Genomic DNA, 20,200 nt, shown 5'->3' with positions numbered 1-20,200 from the left:
AGGTGGTGAATTTTCATCTTGCTAACGCTAGGATTAGGAATGGTGAGCATTCCTAAAAGAGTGGCCACAAAGGTGTGATCTGCCTCGGGGAGAAGTTGATTCTCGCCTCTTCAGCTTTTCCCTTCTTTTCTGTCCACCTGTCCTTTCCAGCTCCTCCTCCCCTCAGCTGCAAGTGGGGCAGTGCTCGAGTGTGAGGACTCTTCCTTGGCATGCGGTAACAGACAATGCAGATGTGACTTTTGTGTCCTTCCTTGTTCTTGGGTTCGTAGCCCAGGGATATCTTGCGAGCAGCTCTCTAAGTCAGACTGTGCTGGCAGCGTGCGTGAGTGAAATAGTGCCTCTTTTTTCCCTCTTGCAGCAAGCTTGCCGAGGCAAGGCAAGCGCTACTCAGCTGAGGAAGAAAGCCGAGAAGGAAAGCAGAAAGCAACGATGAGGGCTTGAGCAAGAAGCTACAAAGGACAGCAGAACCACCTGCAACGCTTCCTCGGAGGTGGCACCAAGAGCTGCTGACTCAACAGTCCAGTTTACTGGCACAGCCGTGCTTTCCCTGTCATGGACGGTGGAGATGATGGAAGTGAACTGGACAGGAAGGACTTGTGCTGCGTTAGAAGCAATGAGGGCTTCACATAGGCAGGACTTGGTGTATGGCAAGAGCTGGAGACGCTGCGTTCCTTCAGGGTGTGTCTCTTGAGGTCCAGGCCTGGTGTAGGGTTAGGTTGAAATAGGGCTGGCTGGGACTGGAGAGGGAGGAGGTGACGTAGCCCCGGGGTTTGGCTTCTCCTTGGGTCTGACTGGAGGCTGAGTGACTGATTGCTAAGCGGCAATCCTGGGCACTGGGGTTTCATTTTGGGGTGTGGGCGGGGCAATAAATAGAAGCCAAATCTTCTTGTACGCAATAAAATTGAAGCGAACTTTCTAAACCTGGTGCTGCCTCTTTCAGTAGCTGGTCAGAACGTCCCTCGCTCGGGCTGGCAATCGCAGGGCGATGAAGCGGTCGGCTTCACGTCTCTCCCTTGACATGGTGCAGTGCAGGTTTTCCCCCGTTTCCTTGTTGGTCTTCCCAACCTGTGGCCTTTCAGCCAACCCGTAAGTGCTGGTGACAGGCTGTGAGCATCTCCTTGCTCTCTGAGGACTGACAGAAAGAAACCAGAGGAGGGGAAGCAGCCCGGCAGGAAGAAGGGTGTCCCGTGCTCAGCCCCTTGAGTTGGCCTCTCTTCCCTGAGGGCTCTTTCAGCTTCTGATGGATGCACCGTGTGTTGCTGTTTGCCCTGGGAAGCCCAGCTGCACGCTGGCAGCCGTGGCCTGTGCATCAGCCTCCCCTTGAGGCCCAAGGAGTTGTTTGTTTTTATGTATTCACTATTGGTGTGGCATTTTGTTGTTTTGTTCTGCTTTGAGATCAAGGGGTAATTTAACACCGTTGGAAGTCATTGGGGTTCAGGAGTAGCACATGTAGAATTTTGATCATGCAGCAAGTTGTGATTTCTACTGTGTTAAAGAACTGGCACACACATATACGCCTGCAGCCGGAGCTTGATTGACTCTCGTCAATACGGCCTTCCAAAGCCCGGCCCTGGGGAGTTGTCCAAAAATTTTCCAACCTTTTGTATTACCTAAGTTTATTTTAAACAGACAAGGAGGAGTAATCTCTTAAAGGCTTTTTTAAAGGCATTATCACGTCTCAGGAAGCTTCTGCATTCCACCTAGTGCTAATGTGATACATCAAGAGCAGATGACACAAGAGATTCAGGCCTTGCTGCCAGTCTTTTACGAATCAGAACTTTGTTTCATGTTGCCAGATATTGTGGTTTCCTTTTCAGGGGATTCCTTTGCTGTATAATAAGAAGGCCGAGGGCATCCTGGCCTGCATGGGAAACAGTGTTGCCAGCGGGAGCAGAGAGGTGATTGTCCCCCTGTTCTCAGCACTGATGAGGCCGCAGCTCGAGTGCTGTGTTCAGTTTTGGGCCCCTCAGTGCAAGAAAGACATGGAGGCCCTGGAACGCGTTCAGAGGAGGGCAACAAAGCTGGTGAGGGGTCTGGAGCACAGGCCGTATGAGGAGCGGCTGAGGGAGCTGGGATTGTTCAGCCTGGAGAAGAGGAGGCTCAGGGGAGACCTCATTGCTCTCTCTAACTTCCTGAAGGGAGGCTGTAGTGAGCTGGGGCTCGGCCTCTTCTCTCGTGTCATTAATGATAGGACCAGAGGGAATGGCTTCAAGCTGCGACAGGGGAGATTCAGGCTGGACACTACGAGGTATTACTGCTCAGAAAGGGTGGCCAGGCACTGGAATGGACACAGGGAGGTGGTGAAGGGAAGGGGACGAGGGCGAGGAAGGAAGGAAGGGAAGGGGAAGGTAAAGGAAGGAAAGCGAGAGGAAAGACACGAAATGAGACGTGAATTTTGGGTCCTTTTCCGGCAGCCGCCCCCCCCCAACAGGCCCCAGCCCGGCCTGAGCCACGTGACAGTGCCAGTGCCAGTGCCAGTGACAGGAAGTGCTTCCTGCAGGCGGCGGAGAGCACTTCCGGGCCATGGCGGCATGGCGGCCATGAGCGGGGCCGGGAGGAGCGGGCTCTGTGCTGCGAACGGGGTCGGGCCTCGGTGCGGGGGCACGGAGGGGCTGTCGGGGGAGGAGCTCGCGGCGCTGCCGGCACCCAGAGGCGGCTCCCGGGCGGCTCCACGGTCTCGCTGTGCTGCGGAGTCACCCGGCCCCAAAAGCCTGGAGGCAGAGCCTGAGCCGGCCCCGGCCCGGATCGTGTGGTGCGGCTCCGGCCGTGCTGGGCTGTGCGGCAGGAAGATGACTTGCGGAATCAAACTCTATAACCCAAAGATGGGTTCTAAAGCAGGTATGTTTATTCCAGCGTTGCGCAGCGCCGGGTGCAAGCGGGAGAGCTCCACCAAACTTGCACACCGTAAGGAGAAAAGTGTGTTACAGATATAGGTTAAGCTAATACGTAATCAATAGTCTCCTCCTCAGTTTGATTACATATTCATTACATTCCCTAGGACCCCATTCCCCGCGACCCTTGCCGTTGTTTTGGGGTGAAATTCTTCTTCTGTTTTCTTCTTGGTGTTATCTGCTGGTATCGTTCTCCCATGTCAGCATCATCTTGCCCGGGGGTATCTAATCCTTCTTCTTGTCAGAGGTCTCCGGACAATTTCTTCTTATCTTTATTGCCCTCTTCTCTGGTTTTATTTTGACTAAGTGTCTGTAATTCCCCCTATCCCTGCACTTTTAAATGTAAACTATCTGCAGTTACCCTTTGTCTCGGATTCTGTGAAGTTCCCCTTTCCCTTTCTATAGCAAAGTGTTACCTTGCCTCCATTTCAGTCTTTGGGTCCCCAGGGAGGCTCTCCCTGGGGGTGTCCCGATTCGAAGGCAGGATTCAATCCCGCCGCAGCCCGTCCATGGCAGGCAAACGCTTCTCTCCTCTGCTCTTGGGACTCAGCAGTGCCAGGGGTTTCACAGCGCGCGTGTTGCAGTGGCTGGCAGCCTCCGTGTGTTTTTCTATTGCATACAGGATCCCATGGTGGAGCCGCGTTAGAAGCAGACGTTGGTGTCTTGTGGCAGGAGCAAGGGCAGTGGAAGCGCTGCCCAGGGCAGGGCGGTGGTGACTGCCATGAGAGCGGAGGTCTGATGCCATCTGCGAGGGATGGGATTTGCATCCAGTGGCTTTTCCGTTGCAGAATGTCCAGCAGCAGAGCGTGAGTGGCCGTGAAATGAAGCTGGGCCCCAGGAGAGCCGCCTGGAGCTGCGTCACGAGCTTCGTGCGTGGCCAGCGCAAGGTAGGTGTGCCTTACTGTAAGCGTGCGCTGAAGCAGTGTTGGTTAAGCACGGCTCACTCCTCTGTCTGCAACAGATGGGCTTTCTGCGCGCTTTATTGCTGTGGCCGTAGAATTCCCTCTTTCTTACCATCTGATCTGTGAAGGCTTTTGTGTGGGAAGGTTTTGAGGAATGAGGGAGTAGAAATTGCTTTAGTCACGAGTCATCTGGAAAGGTTTCACAGAAACGGTGACATTTGCAGAAGGAACGTATTGGCATTGGCAGTTGTGCCAAATACTCACTGGGATGGAGAGGAGGGAGTACCTGCAGAAGACCGTTCTCTTCTGGTTTTGAGGAAGCCGGGCAGAGCTCAGATTGCAGCTTAAGCAATGTTCTTTTGTCACACTCTGTGTCCTGTGTTGCGTTCTCTCCTTTCGATTCCAGTTCTCCTGACAGGTTAGGCTTGAATTCAGCATAATATCTGCTTCTCCCTGGGTTCAGGTTCTTTGGGTCTCCTGCCTGCTTTTCTCCCTTTTCTTAATGGAGAGTGGAGTTTCTACCACAGAGCAAAGTTTTGTGATTGACAGAAACAAATATGGAACATATTAGATGAACACAGCTCTGCATTTTTTTCTTCCTCCGAACAGCAAGGGACTCCTGTGCTCTCATTAATATCATCAGTGACTAGATGCTGCCTTCTGCTGGAGCCTAAAATGCTTTCTGCAGTTGAGTGGTTGGAAACATAGGGTTTTAACTTAAAATTGTTTGCGCAGGGTGAAGGTTGGGAATACAATTAGAATACAGCTACACAGTGCTCTATCCCCAGAACTTTCCATCATTTTTCTTAACACAGCTTACGGTTCATTTCAAAACAAACTAACAAAGATGAACTTGGGTTAGCGTAGCCCGTTTTAAATGATCCTTCTGTGTCTTTTCCAGGCTGGTAGCAGAATGGAGACTTTCCCGAGGCACTGAGGAACAGGCACAAGCTTCTTTTGAAGGCTTCAATGAAATTCTGCCCCAGCAGTATCTGTGGTCTTTTGATGCTAAGGAGCTGGACGTAAAGGATTCTTTGACTATTGCCAGATCCAGGCTGCTACAGGTATGTCACGGTTTAAACTAAAAATCCACCTGCGTCCGTGACAGGGACTGTGGGCCCAGCAGGGGCCCTAGGCCGAAAGGAAAAAAAGTTAATTAGGAAAAGAAAACAGCAGCAACAATCTAAGGAGGCACACTTATTTACTAAATTACTATATCGAAATACAGGATAACACAGTATAATACAATATAATTGAAAATTGAGCTAACGAATCAAGCAAAATAGGAGAGAGAATGAGTCCCGAAACCGAGAGGCCTACTGTAAATCTAGGCGAAACGGTGAAGGCTCCCACACACTCCCCTGAACGCCAGAACTCGAAAGACGTCAGTCTAGCCTGCGACAGAGTTAATATAGTGTCCAGGTCCCGTGACCTCGTGTTGTTCTCTGGGAGATGTAGTCTTCTTCTGTAAGTTGCAGATTCAGTAAAACTATTCATGCTTTATATGATGTTATGATGTGGAATACTGATAGCAAAATTACAAAATTATTAAACCATGACAAGGTAATACTTGCATTTCAGTCAGTGTCTGAAGAGCAAAGTTCATTAAGGCTGGCGGTTCTGTTTTCAGGATGTGTGAGAGAAGCCTTATGTATCAGTTAGTATTTGGTTACTGTGTTGGTCTTCACTTTCTTCTTTGCAACCAATTTACACGTTTCTAACGTTAAGATTCTGCCAGCATAAATTTTTTGGCTAACAGTGTTTTTGTAGTCCTTGACAATGTGATTTGCGTGTGTCTAAAGAGTGAGCAACTAGAAAGCAAGGGAGCAAAGAACCAAATATCAGCGGATATATATATCAGGTCAAATTACTGAGTGGAGCAGATTTTAGCTGCTTTTGGGTTCTCCAAGTTATACTCTACAGCAAAACATCATATTTCTAGCACAGAATGGTACGGTTAGGTAAAGACAAAGTACGTTGTTAGTTTGAATGTCTAAATACAAATGTTTTCATGAGTGGTATTTCTCTTTTGTGGCCTCTCCACATTTTCTTTGTGAGCGGATGTTATTATTTGCTATGAAAGTTTGAGAGTTTAATATTAAAAACGAGTGTAGTGTGATTGCAGGTGCTTTAAGTACAGTAGTATTTCAGTACAATAGTCTTGCTGTAGAAGCAAAGTAGTAGGTTGTAGTTTCAATGATTCCATGTGGGTGCCCAGCCCAAAGTGGGGATTCCCTTATGAAAGGAGGGGGAGGGTGAAGGAGACCGAGGGCCCTTTTCTCGGGGCCAGCTCTCTGTGCCCTCTTGCTGGCCGGAGAGAAGGGCTGCCCGCTGGACACAGGGAGTGCCTTGTAGCTCCCGTGCCGTGCCCTGCCCTCCAGCCCCCTCCTCATCCTATGCGGAACACCACTCCCAGCAGCACAGGTGCCATTTTGGAATCTTCCCCATGTCACAGCTGTCACCTTGGTTGCTGCGGCTCCACCCGACTCACTCACCTCTGAGAGTGCTGGGCAGGTAGCAGCCATGTCCAGCACGAAGCGAGGGCGAGAGGAATGTAGTGAGGATTTAAGTGGGGAGAAGGAGCTGGGGGCCCCAGAACCGAAGAGGAGGAGGGTGCCCGCCATAACCATCAAATGGAGGAGGGGGAAAGGAGCCCGTTTCCATCATGCCTGGACCAGCCCTGTGACCACCACCCATGTGGAGCCGATGGAGGTGGATCCCCCTCCGGAGGAACCGATGGAGGTGGATCCCCCTCCAGAGGAGCCCATGGACGTGGATCCGCCCGCGGCATAGCTGGCCTGGCACCACACCACCGTGCCAGGCCCCGCGTTGGCATGGTCACAGCTTCACCATCGCTGGTCCAGGCACTCGGCTCCTTTCCTGCTGCGTGGCCCCTGCCCCCAGCATGAGCTGGGTGGCATTATTTAACATCTTCTTCTCCTCCACCTCGTTGCTCCTCCGGTTCTGTGGGCCCCCAGTTCCTTCTTCCCCCTGTTGTAGTTAGGTGTTTGCTCTGTTCTTTGTTTTGATGGTTGTGTTAGGTTAGTGTTAGTGTTCAGTTTAGTTTTAGCGTTAGGGATAGGTTCCTGTTTGTTCTTTAGAGTTAGGCATAGGTTCCTGTTTGTTCTTTAGGGTTAGGTATAGGTTTCTGTTGTTATTTTAGAGTTAGGCGTAGGTTAGTGTTGTACTTACAGTCAGGCATTGGCTGCTACACTCAAGTAAAAGTAACCGCTGCTCCTGGGTAAGCACACAGTGTTGCCATCAGGGCTCAAGCTCAGGCAGCCAGCTGACCGGGGCAGAATTTGTGTTAGACGCTGCTCAGTGACAACACCCAGAACAAAGTAGCAAGGATGTGAAGTGCAGGAGACTACTTGCGCTTATCACATTCTGTCTGCTGTAACAGCATTACTCAAAGATTTCTAATCAGGCCAAGATCTTTGTGATGCAGCAGTTTGTTCATTACTGCCATCATGGGCGCACGACCCTACTGGCGAGGAATGGAAGGCCCTCTATGCTGGCCCGACCCTACCCGCAGGGAGGTGTGCTCCCTCCCCTGGGCACGGGTCAGGGACATTGCTGGGAGACTTCCCAGTCTGATCTGCCCTTCTGTCTACTATCCCCTGCTGATAGTTCAGGCTGGCAGTGAAGAAGTTAGTAAAAAAAGCCTGAAGGCTATCAAAGATGATTTCAGGGGACTGGGGCGGGTAATCGAAGGAACAGGTGTGCGGGTGGTTATTGCATCTGTACCTTCAGTGGCAGGGAGGGATACTGAGTTGGACCTAAAAACCCACCTCTTAAACAAATGGTTAAAGAGTCGGTGCAGACATAGGAGTCTTGGTGTTTTTCACCATGGGGCAATTTATTTGGCTCCTGGCATGACAGCTACAGACGGAAGCGGCCTGTCTCAAAGGGGTAAGAGGATTCTAGCTGAGGAACTGTCAGGACCCCACCAAAAACTTGCACCCTGACTTGTAAAATGGTTACACAGATATAGGTACACCTCATACATAGTCAATGATGTAAGGAAGGACACTGGACACACCTTCGTTGGCTCCACAGCCGCAGTCCAACACGGCGCCCAGGCCCGTCGATCCATTCCTTTGCTTGCTGCCAGTTCCCACAGGGAGTCCTCACTCAGACACCTGAAACAACAACGCACGCAAACACATCAGGCAAACAACAGACACGCACACAAACACAAAACGCCCTCCTCGGATCCCGCCACTCACCCTTCCTTTGCCAACTTCTCTCGCTCACCTTCAGGGCAGTGCCAGCCCCTTCAACCCGATCACAGAATCACAGAATGACCCGGGTTGGAAGGGACCTCAAGGATCATGAAGCACCAACCCCCCGCCTGGCTGCGGGGCTGTGGCAGCCGGTGTGGCTGGGTGCAGCACGTGGGCATGTGGGAGGGCCTGCAGCACGGAAGTGGGGTGTAATCAGAGTGACTGGAATTCCAATTCAGTCAGAGGTCTTAATTGTAGGTAAGGGTTGAATCCGCCGAGGTGCCGCACAAGGAGAGGCGCTGGGTGCGACTATGGAAAGCAGAGCTTGTGTGTCCCAGGAGGCAGGCGTAGTCAGGTCCCCTTTGGAGCCTGCCGTTGTTGGTGCTCAGCTCAGGAGCCCCATCAGGAGCTGCTGCGTGCTGCGTCTGTGTCACGGACTTATCTAGATCAATATGATTGACTGATCAATCTATGATCTCCAGATGATGTTATGATGTGAAATACCAATAGAAAAAAATACAAAACCACAACAGTATGGCAGCCCAAAAAGATTCCCTTGTGGAAGAAGGGGGAGGGTGAAGGAGGGTGAAGGAGGCCGAGGGCCCTTTACTTGGGGCCGGCTCGTCTGTGCCCTCTTGCTGGCCAGAGAGAAGGGCTGCCCGCTGGGCACAGGGAGCACCTTGTAGCTCCCGTACCATGCCCTGCCCTCCAGCCCCCTCCTCATCCTATGTGGAACTCCAGTGCCAGCAGTGCGGCCGCCATTTTAGAACCCTCTCCATGTCACCATGGTCACCGTTGCCGCATGCCTCTGACAGTTGTGGCAGTTAACAGCCATGCCTGCTGCAAAGAGGGCGAGGGTTGAAGCTTCTGGTGGGAGGATGGAGCTGGGGGCCCTAGGAGTCAGAAGGAGGAGGGGGCCCGCCATGACCATCAGGCAGAGGAGGGGTAAGAGAGCCATTATCCATCATGCCTGGACCAGCCCTGTGACCACCACCCATGTGGAGCCTATGGAGGTGGATCCCCCTCCGGAGGAACCGATGGAGGTGGATCCCCCTCCGGAGGAACCGATGGAGGTGGATCCCCCTCCAGAGGAGCCCATGGACGTGGATCCGCCCGCGGCATAGCTGGCCTGGCACCACACCACCGTGCCAGGCCCCGCGTTGGCATGGTCACAGCTTCACCATCGCTGGTCCAGGCACTCGGCTCCTTTCCTGCTGCGCGGCCCCTGCCCCCAGCATTAGCTGGGTGGCATTATTTAACATCATCTTCTCCTCCACGTTGTTGCTCCTCTGGTTCTGTGGGCCCCCAGTTCCATCTTCCCCCTGTTAGGTTAGGTGCTTGTTATGTTTTTGTTGATGGTAGTGTTAGATTAGTGTTAGTGTTAGTGTTCAGTTTAGTTTTAGCGTTAGGGATAGGTTCCTGTTCGTTTTTTAGAGTTAGGCATAGGTTCCTGTTTGTTCTTTAGGGTTAGGTATAGGTTTTTGTTGTTATTTTAGAGTTAGGTATAGGTTTTTGTTGTTATTTTAGAGTTAGGTATAGGTTTCTGTTGTTATTTTAGAGTTAGGCATAGGTTAGTGTTCGTACTTGCAGTCAGGCATTGGCTGTTACACTCAAGTAAAAGTAACCGCTGCTCCTTGGGTAAGCATGCAGCTGGTTGCTCACCCCGAGCAATGAGTGCGACTGCCCTGACAGTTTGATGACATCTGCGATGAACTGAATTTCCCTCTTGGGACTTTTCCTTTGCAGAACATGGAGGAGCAGAGCGTGAGTGGCTGAGAAATGGAGCTGGGACTCAGGAGAGCAACACGTGGCTGTGTCCCAGAGCTCCCAAAGTGTGGCCATTGCAAGGTAGGCGTGCCTTACCGAAAGCGTTGTTCAAGCACAGCTCCTGGCACTGTCTGCAACAGATCCGCTCTCTGCGTGCTTTCTTTCAGTCGCTGGTGTTGTGCAGCACAGCCACGGCACGGCCCTCAGTGCGTACGCGAGGAGCGTGAAAAGGTAGGTGGTGAATTTTCATCTTGCTAACGCTAGGATTAGGAATGGTGAGCATTCCTAAAAGAGTGGCCACAAAGGTGTGATCTGCCTCGGGGAGAAGTTGATTCTCGCCTCTTCAGCTTTTCCCTTCTTTTCTGTCCACCTGTCCTTTCCAGCTCCTCCTCCCCTCAGCTGCAAGTGGGGCAGTGCTCGAGTGTGAGGACTCTTCCTTGGCATGCGGTAACAGACAATGCAGATGTGACTTTTGTGTCCTTCCTTGTTCTTGGGTTCGTAGCCCAGGGATATCTTGCGAGCAGCTCTCTAAGTCAGACTGTGCTGGCAGCGTGCGTGAGTGAAATAGTGCCTCTTTTTTCCCTCTTGCAGCAAGCTTGCCGAGGCAAGGCAAGCGCTACTCAGCTGAGGAAGAAAGCCGAGAAGGAAAGCAGAAAGCAACGATGAGGGCTTGAGCAAGAAGCTACAAAGGACAGCAGAACCACCTGCAACGCTTCCTCGGAGGTGGCACCAAGAGCTGCTGACTCAACAGTCCAGTTTACTGGCACAGCCGTGCTTTCCCTGTCATGGACGGTGGAGATGATGGAAGTGAACTGGACAGGAAGGACTTGTGCTGCGTTAGAAGCAATGAGGGCTTCACATAGGCAGGACTTGGTGTATGGCAAGAGCTGGAGACGCTGCGTTCCTTCAGGGTGTGTCTCTTGAGGTCCAGGCCTGGTGTAGGGTTAGGTTGAAATAGGGCTGGGACTGGAGAGGGAGGAGGTGACGTAGCCCCGGGGTTTGGCTTCTCCTTGGGTCTGACTGGAGGCTGAGTGACTGATTGCTAAGCGGCAATCCTGGGCACTGGGGTTTCATTTTGGGGTGTGGGCGGGGCAATAAATAGAAGCCAAATCTTCTTGTACGCAATAAAATTGAAGCGAACTTTCTAAACCTGGTGCTGCCTCTTTCAGTAGCTGGTCAGAACGTCCCTCGCTCGGGCTGGCAATCGCAGGGCGATGAAGCGGTCGGCTTCACATCTCTCCCTTGACATGGTGCAGTGCAGGTTTTCCCCCGTTTCCTTGTTGGTCTTCCCAACCTGTGGCCTTTCAGCCAACCCGTAAGTGCTGGTGACAGGCTGTGAGCATCTCCTTGCTCTCTGAGGACTGACAGAAAGAAACCAGAGGAGGGGAAGCAGCCCGGCAGGAAGAAGGGTGTCCCGTGCTCAGCCCCTTGAGTTGGCCTCTCTTCCCTGAGGGCTCTTTCAGCTTCTGATGGATGCACCGTGTGTTGCTGTTTGCCCTGGGAAGCCCAGCTGCACGCTGGCAGCCGTGGCCTGTGCATCAGCCTCCCCTTGAGGCCCAAGGAGTTGTTTGTTTTTATGTATTCACTATTGGTGTGGCATTTTGTTGTTTTGTTCTGCTTTGAGATCAAGGGGTAATTTAACACCGTTGGAAGTCATTGGGGTTCAGGAGTAGCACATGTAGAATTTTGATCATGCAGCAAGTTGTGATTTCTACTGTGTTAAAGAACTGGCACACACATATACGCCTGCAGCCGGAGCTTGATTGACTCTCGTCAATACGGCCTTCCAAAGCCCGGCCCTGGGGAGTTGTCCAAAAATTTTCCAACCTTTTGTATTACCTAAGTTTATTTTAAACAGACAAGGGGGAGTAATCTCTTAAAGGCTTTTTTAAAGGCATTGGACTAGGTTTTGATTATCACGTCTCAGGAAGCTTCTGCATTCCACCTAGTGCTAATGTGATACATCAAGAGCAGATGACACAAGAGATTCAGGCCTTGCTGCCAGTCTTTTACGAATCAGAACTTTGTTTCATGTTGCCAGATATTGTGGTTTCCTTTTCAGGGGATTCCTTTGCTGTATAATAGAAGAAGGCCGAGGGCATCCTGGCCTGCATGGGAAACAGTGTTGCCAGCAGGAGCAGAGAGGTGATTGTCCCCCTGTTCTCAGCACTGATGAGGCCGCAGCTCGAGTGCTGTGTTCAGTTTTGGGCCCCTCAGTGCAAGAAAGACATGGAGGCCCTGGAACGCGTTCAGAGGAGGGCAACAAAGCTGGTGAGGGGTCTGGAGCACAGGCCGTATGAGGAGCGGCTGAGGGAGCTGGGATTGTTCAGCCTGGAGAAGAGGAGGCTCAGGGGAGACCTCATTGCTCTCTCTAACTTCCTGAAGGGAGGCTGTAGTGAGCTGGGGCTCGGCCTCTTCTCTCGTGTCATTAATGATAGGACCAGAGGGAATGGCTTCAAGCTGCGACAGGGGAGATTCAGGCTGGACACTACGAGGTATTACTGCTCAGAAAGGGTGGCCAGGCACTGGAATGGACACAGGGAGGTGGTGAAGGGAAGGGGACGAGGGCGAGGAAGGAAGGAAGGGAAGGGGAAGGTAAAGGAAGGAAAGCGAGAGGAAAGACACGAAATGAGACGTGAATTTTGGGTCCTTTTCCGGCAGCCGCCCCCCCCCAACAGGCCCCAGCCCGGCCTGAGCCACGTGACAGTGCCAGTGCCAGTGCCAGTGACAGGAAGTGCTTCCTGCAGGCGGCGGAGAGCACTTCCGGGCCATGGCGGCATGGCGGCCATGAGCGGGGCCGGGAGGAGCGGGCTCTGTGCTGCGAACGGGGTCGGGCCTCGGTGCGGGGGCACGGAGGGGCTGTCGGGGGAGGAGCTCGCGGCGCTGCCGGCACCCAGAGGCGGCTCCCGGGCGGCTCCACGGTCTCGCTGTGCTGCGGAGTCACCCGGCCCCAAAAGCCTGGAGGCAGAGCCTGAGCCGGCCCCGGCCCGGATCGTGTGGTGCGGCTCCGGCCGTGCTGGGCTGTGCGGCAGGAAGATGACTTGCGGAATCAAACTCTATAACCCAAAGATGGGTTCTAAAGCAGGTATGTTTATTCCAGCGTTGCGCAGCGCCGGGTGCAAGCGGGAGAGCTCCACCAAACTTGCACACCGTAAGGAGAAAAGTGTGTTACAGATATAGGTTAAGCTAATACGTAATCAATAGTCTCCTCCTCAGTTTGATTACATATTCATTACATTCCCTAGGACCCCATTCCCCGCGACCCTTGCCGTTGTTTTGGGGTGAAATTCTTCTTCTGTTTTCTTCTTGGTGTTATCTGCTGGTATCGTTCTCCCATGTCAGCATCATCTTGCCCGGGGGTATCTAATCCTTCTTCTTGTCAGAGGTCTCCGGACAATTTCTTCTTATCTTTATTGCCCTCTTCTCTGGTTTTATTTTGACTAAGTGTCTGTAATTCCCCCTATCCCTGCACTTTTAAATGTAAACTATCTGCAGTTACCCTTTGTCTCGGATTCTGTGAAGTTCCCCTTTCCCTTTCTATAGCAAAGTGTTACCTTGCCTCCATTTCAGTCTTTGGGTCCCCAGGGAGGCTCTCCCTGGGGGTGTCCCGATTCGAAGGCAGGATTCAATCCCGCCGCAGCCCGTCCATGGCAGGCAAACGCTTCTCTCCTCTGCTCTTGGGACTCAGCAGTGCCAGGGGTTTCACAGCGCGCGTGTTGCAGTGGCTGGCAGCCTCCGTGTGTTTTTCTATTGCATACAGGATCCCATGGTGGAGCCGCGTTAGAAGCAGACGTTGGTGTCTTGTGGCAGGAGCAAGGGCAGTGGAAGCGCTGCCCAGGGCAGGGCGGTGGTGACTGCCATGAGAGCGGAGGTCTGATGCCATCTGCGAGGGATGGGATTTGCATCCAGTGGCTTTTCCGTTGCAGAATGTCCAGCAGCAGAGCGTGAGTGGCCGTGAAATGAAGCTGGGCCCCAGGAGAGCCGCCTGGAGCTGCGTCACGAGCTTCGTGCGTGGCCAGCGCAAGGTAGGTGTGCCTTACTGTAAGCGTGCGCTGAAGCAGTGTTGGTTAAGCACGGCTCACTCCTCTGTCTGCAACAGATGGGCTTTCTGCGCGCTTTATTGCTGTGGCCGTAGAATTCCCTCTTTCTTACCATCTGATCTGTGAAGGCTTTTGTGTGGGAAGGTTTTGAGGAATGAGGGAGTAGAAATTGCTTTAGTCACGAGTCATCTGGAAAGGTTTCACAGAAACGGTGACATTTGCAGAAGGAACGTATTGGCATTGGCAGTTGTGCCAAATACTCACTGGGATGGAGAGGAGGGAGTACCTGCAGAAGACCGTTCTCTTCTGGTTTTGAGGAAGCCGGGCAGAGCTCAGATTGCAGCTTAAGCAATGTTCTTTTGTCACACTCTGTGTCCTGTGTTGCGTTCTCTCCTTTCGATTCCAGTTCTCCTGACAGGTTAGGCTTGAATTCAGCATAATATCTGCTTCTCCCTGGGTTCAGGTTCTTTGGGTCTCCTGCCTGCTTTTCTCCCTTTTCTTAATGGAGAGTGGAGTTTCTACCACAGAGCAAAGTTTTGTGATTGACAGAAACAAATATGGAACATATTAGATGAACACAGCTCTGCATTTTTTTCTTCCTCCGAACAGCAAGGGACTCCTGTGCTCTCATTAATATCATCAGTGACTAGATGCTGCCTTCTGCTGGAGCCTAAAATGCTTTCTGCAGTTGAGTGGTTGGAAACATAGGGTTTTAACTTAAAATTGTTTGCGCAGGGTGAAGGTTGGGAATACAATTAGAATACAGCTACACAGTGCTCTATCCCCAGAACTTTCCATCATTTTTCTTAACACAGCTTACGGTTCATTTCAAAACAAACTAACAAAGATGAACTTGGGTTAGCGTAGCCCGTTTTAAATGATCCTTCTGTGTCTTTTCCAGGCTGGTAGCAGAATGGAGACTTTCCCGAGGCACTGAGGAACAGGCACAAGCTTCTTTTGAAGGCTTCAATGAAATTCTGCCCCAGCAGTATCTGTGGTCTTTTGATGCTAAGGAGCTGGACGTAAAGGATTCTTTGACTATTGCCAGATCCAGGCTGCTACAGGTATGTCACGGTTTAAACTAAAAATCCACCTGCGTCCGTGACAGGGACTGTGGGCCCAGCAGGGGCCCTAGGCCGAAAGGAAAAAAAGTTAATTAGGAAAAGAAAACAGCAGCAACAATCTAAGGAGGCACACTTATTTACTAAATTACTATATCGAAATACAGGATAACACAGTATAATACAATATAATTGAAAATTGAGCTAACGAATCAAGCAAAATAGGAGAGAGAATGAGTCCCGAAACCGAGAGGCCTACTGTAAATCTAGGCGAAACGGTGAAGGCTCCCACACACTCCCCTGAACGCCAGAACTCGAAAGACGTCAGTCTAGCCTGCGACAGAGTTAATATAGTGTCCAGGTCCCGTGACCTCGTGTTGTTCTCTGGGAGATGTAGTCTTCTTCTGTAAGTTGCAGATTCAGTAAAACTATTCATGCTTTATATGATGTTATGATGTGGAATACTGATAGCAAAATTACAAAATTATTAAACCATGACAAGGTAATACTTGCATTTCAGTCAGTGTCTGAAGAGCAAAGTTCATTAAGGCTGGCGGTTCTGTTTTCAGGATGTGTGAGAGAAGCCTTATGTATCAGTTAGTATTTGGTTACTGTGTTGGTCTTCACTTTCTTCTTTGCAACCAATTTACACGTTTCTAACGTTAAGATTCTGCCAGCATAAATTTTTTGGCTAACAGTGTTTTTGTAGTCCTTGACAATGTGATTTGCGTGTGTCTAAAGAGTGAGCAACTAGAAAGCAAGGGAGCAAAGAACCAAATATCAGCGGATATATATATCAGGTCAAATTACTGAGTGGAGCAGATTTTAGCTGCTTTTGGGTTCTCCAAGTTATACTCTACAGCAAAACATCATATTTCTAGCACAGAATGGTACGGTTAGGTAAAGACAAAGTACGTTGTTAGTTTGAATGTCTAAATACAAATGTTTTCATGAGTGGTATTTCTCTTTTGTGGCCTCTCCACATTTTCTTTGTGAGCGGATGTTATTATTTGCTATGAAAGTTTGAGAGTTTAATATTAAAAACGAGTGTAGTGTGATTGCAGGTGCTTTAAGTACAGTAGTATTTCAGTACAATAGTCTTGCTGTAGAAGCAAAGTAGTAGGTTGTAGTTTCAATGATTCCATGTGGGTGCCCAGCCCAAAGTGGGGATTCCCTTATGAAAGGAGGGGGAGGGTGAAGGAGGCCGAGGGCCCTTTTCTCGGGGCCAGCTCTCTGTGCCCTCTTGCTGGCCGGAGAGAAGGGCTGCCCGCTGGACACAGGGAGTGCCTTGTAGCTCCCGTGCCGTGCCCTGCCCTCCAGCCCCCTCCTCATCCTATGCGGAACACCACTCCCAGCAGCACAGGTGCCATTTTGGAATCTTCCCCATGTCACAGCTGTCACCTTGGTTGCTGCGGCTCCACCCGACTCACTCACCTCTGAGAGTGCTGGGCAGGTAGCAGCCATGTCCAGCACGAAGCGAGGGCGAGAGGAATGTAGTGAGGATTTAAGTGGGGAGAAGGAGCTGGGGGCCCCAGAACCGAAGAGGAGGAGGGTGCCCGCCATAACCATCAAATGGAGGAGGGGGAAAGGAGCCCGTTTCCATCATGCCTGGACCAGCCCTGTGACCACCACCCATGTGGAGCCGATGGAGGTGGATCCCCCTCCGGAGGAACCGATGGAGGTGGATCCCCCTCCAGAGGAGCCCATGGACGTGGATCCGCCCGCGGCATAGCTGGCCTGGCACCACACCACCGTGCCAGGCCCCGCGTTGGCATGGTCACAGCTTCACCATCGCTGGTCCAGGCACTCGGCTCCTTTCCTGCTGCGTGGCCCCTGCCCCCAGCATGAGCTGGGTGGCATTATTTAACATCTTCTTCTCCTCCACCTCGTTGCTCCTCCGGTTCTGTGGGCCCCCAGTTCCTTCTTCCCCCTGTTGTAGTTAGGTGTTTGCTCTGTTCTTTGTTTTGATGGTTGTGTTAGGTTAGTGTTAGTGTTCAGTTTAGTTTTAGCGTTAGGGATAGGTTCCTGTTTGTTCTTTAGAGTTAGGCATAGGTTCCTGTTTGTTCTTTAGGGTTAGGTATAGGTTTCTGTTGTTATTTTAGAGTTAGGCGTAGGTTAGTGTTGTACTTACAGTCAGGCATTGGCTGCTACACTCAAGTAAAAGTAACCGCTGCTCCTGGGTAAGCACACAGTGTTGCCATCAGGGCTCAAGCTCAGGCAGCCAGCTGACCGGGGCAGAATTTGTGTTAGACGCTGCTCAGTGACAACACCCAGAACAAAGTAGCAAGGATGTGAAGTGCAGGAGACTACTTGCGCTTATCACATTCTGTCTGCTGTAACAGCATTACTCAAAGATTTCTAATCAGGCCAAGATCTTTGTGATGCAGCAGTTTGTTCATTACTGCCATCATGGGCGCACGACCCTACTGGCGAGGAATGGAAGGCCCTCTATGCTGGCCCGACCCTACCCGCAGGGAGGTGTGCTCCCTCCCCTGGGCACGGGTCAGGGACATTGCTGGGAGACTTCCCAGTCTGATCTGCCCTTCTGTCTACTATCCCCTGCTGATAGTTCAGGCTGGCAGTGAAGAAGTTAGTAAAAAAAGCCTGAAGGCTATCAAAGATGATTTCAGGGGACTGGGGCGGGTAATCGAAGGAACAGGTGTGCGGGTGGTTATTGCATCTGTACTTTCAGTGGCAGGGAGGGATACTGAGTTGGACCTAAAAACCCACCTCTTAAACAAATGGTTAAAGAGTCGGTGCAGACATAGGAGTCTTGGTGTTTTTCACCATGGGGCAATTTATTTGGCTCCTGGCATGACAGCTACAGACGGAAGCGGCCTGTCTCAAAGGGGTAAGAGGGTTCTAGCTGAGGAACTGTCAGGACCCCACCAAAAACCTGCACCCTGACTTGTAAAATGGTTACACAGATATAGGTACACCTCATACATAGTCAATGATGTAAGGAAGGACACTGGACACACCTTCGTTGGCTCCACAGCCGCAGTCCAACACGGCGCCCAGGCCCGTCGATCCATTCCTTTGCTTGCTGCCAGTTCCCACAGGGAGTCCTCATTCAGACACCTGAAGCAACAACGCACACAAACACATCAGGCAAACAACAGACACGCACACAAACACAAAACGCCCTCCTCGGATCCCGCCACTCACCCTTCCTTTGCCAACTTCTCTCGCTCACCTTCAGGGCAGTGCCAGCCCCTTCAACCCGATCACAGAATCACAGAATGACCCGGGTTGGAAGGGACCTCAAGGATCATGAAGCACCAACCCCCCGCCTGGCTGCGGGGCTGTGGCAGCCGGTGTGGCTGGGTGCAGCACGTGGGCATGTGGGAGGGCCTGCAGCAGGGATGTGGGGTGTAATCAGAGTGACTGGAATTCCAATTCAGTCAGAGGTCTTAATTGTAGGTAAGGGTTGAATCCGCCGAGGTGCCGCACAAGGAGAGGCGCTGGGTGCGACTATGGAAAGCAGAGCTTGTGTGTCCCAGGAGGCAGGCGTAGTCAGGTCCCCTTTGGAGCCTGCCGTTGTTGGTGCTCAGCTCAGGAGCCCCATCAGGAGCTGCTGCGTGCTGCGTCTGTGTCACGGACTTATCTAGATCAATATGATTGACTGATCAATCTATGATCTCCAGATGATGTTATGATGTGAAATACCAATAGAAAAAAATACAAAACCACAACAGTATGGCAGCCCAAAAAGATTCCCTTGTGGAAGAAGGGGGAGGGTGAAGGAGGGTGAAGGAGGGTGAAGGAGGGTGAAGGAGGCCGAGGGCCCTTTACTTGGGGCCGGCTCGTCTGTGCCCTCTTGCTGGCCAGAGAGAAGGGCTGCCCGCTGGGCACAGGGAGCACCTTGTAGCTCCCGTACCATGCCCTGCCCTCCAGCCCCCTCCTCATCTTATGTGGAACTCCAGTGCCAGCAGTGCGGCCGCCATTTTAGAACCCTCTCCATGTCACCATGGTCACCGTTGCCGCATGCCTCTGACAGTTGTGGCAGTTAACAGCCATGCCTGCTGCAAAGAGGGCGAGGGTTGAAGCTTCTGGTGGGAGGATGGAGCTGGGGGCCCTAGGAGTCAGAAGGAGGAGGGGGCCCGCCATGACCATCAGGCAGAGGAGGGGTAAGAGAGCCATTATCCATCATGCCTGGACCAGCCCTGTGACCACCACCCATGTGGAGCCTATGGAGGTGGATCCCCCTCCGGAGGAACCGATGGAGGTGGATCCCCCTCCGGAGGAACCGATGGAGGTGGATCCCCCTCCGGAGGAACCGATGGAGGTGGATCCCCCTCCAGAGGAGCCCATGGACGTGGATCCGCCCGCGGCATAGCTGGCCTGGCACCACACCACCGTGCCAGGCCCCGCGTTGGCATGGTCACAGCTTCACCATCGCTGGTCCAGGCACTCGGCTCCTTTCCTGCTGCGCGGCCCCTGCCCCCAGCATTAGCTGGGTGGCATTATTTAACATCTTCTGCTCCTCCACCTTGTTGCTCCTCTGGTTCTGTGGGCCCCCAGTTCCATCTTCCCCCTGTTAGGTTAGGTGTTTGTTATGTTCTTTTTTGTTGATGGTAGTGTTAAGTTAGTGTTAGTGTTAGTGTTCAGTTTAGTTTTAGTGTTAGGGATAGGTTCCTGTTCGTTTTTTAGAGTTAGGCATAGGTTCCTGTTTGTTCTTTAGGGTTAGGTATAGGTTTTTGTTGTTATTTTAGAGTTAGGTATAGGTTTTTGTTGTTATTTTAGAGTTAGGTATAGGTTTCTGTTGTTATTTTAGAGTTAGGCATAGGTTAGTGTTCGTACTTGCAGTCAGGCATTGGCTGTTACACTCAAGTAAAAGTAACCGCTGCTCCTTGGGTAAGCATGCAGCTGGTTGCTCACCCCGAGCAATGAGTGCGACTGCCCTGACAGTTTGATGACATCTGCGATGAACTGAATTTCCCTCTTGGGACTTTTCCTTTGCAGAACATGGAGGAGCAGAGCGTGAGTGGGCTGAGAAATGGAGCTGGGACTCAGGAGAGCAACACGTGGCTGTGTCCCAGAGCTCCCAAAGTGTGGCCATTGCAAGGTAGGAGTGCCTTACCGAAAGCGTTGTTCAAGCACAGCTCCTGGCACTGTCTGCAACAGATCCGCTCTCTGCGTGCTTTCTTTCAGTCGCTGGTGTTGTGCAGCACAGCCACGGCACGGCCCTCAGTGCGTACGCGAGGAGCGTGAAAAGGTAGGTGGTGAATTTTCATCTTGCTAACGCTAGGATTAGGAATGGTGAGCATTCCTAAAAGAGTGGCCACAAAGGTGTGATCTGCCTCGGGGAGA

General features: G+C 51.8%; 1 protein-coding gene across 50 annotated transcripts in view; it reads left to right on the top strand.

The window, feature by feature from the left end:
• LOC116654273 (uncharacterized) overlaps positions 1-20,200 on the top strand; it is a 93,636-nt gene that overhangs the window by 52,457 nt on the left and 20,979 nt on the right. For 33 of the 50 annotated variants that reach the window (XM_085520180.1, XM_085520173.1, XM_085520165.1 and 30 more), the window contains 8 exons: positions 151-2,838; positions 3,514-3,778; positions 4,695-9,062; positions 9,093-10,017; positions 10,170-12,871; positions 13,547-13,811; positions 14,728-14,890; positions 19,853-20,105. Coding sequence is in view for 32 of the 50 variants with exons in the window: in XM_085520130.1 (XP_085376256.1) it covers positions 1,866-2,838; positions 3,514-3,701 (1,161 nt within the window). In the remaining 18 variants the exon portion in view is untranslated. The remainder of the gene's footprint in view (positions 1-150; positions 2,839-3,513; positions 3,779-4,694; positions 9,063-9,092; positions 10,018-10,169; positions 12,872-13,546; positions 13,812-14,727; positions 14,891-19,852; positions 20,106-20,200) is intronic. The other 17 variants (XM_085520144.1, XM_085520145.1, XM_085520131.1 and 14 more) reach the window with 11 other exon arrangements.

The sequence above is a fragment of the Coturnix japonica genome, chromosome 19 (genome assembly GCF_054131305.1).
Source record: "Coturnix japonica strain WE chromosome 19, WE-NBRP24, whole genome shotgun sequence".
Lineage (NCBI taxonomy): Eukaryota > Metazoa > Chordata > Aves > Galliformes > Phasianidae > Coturnix > Coturnix japonica.
This window is presented reverse-complemented; position numbering and strand designations above follow the sequence as displayed.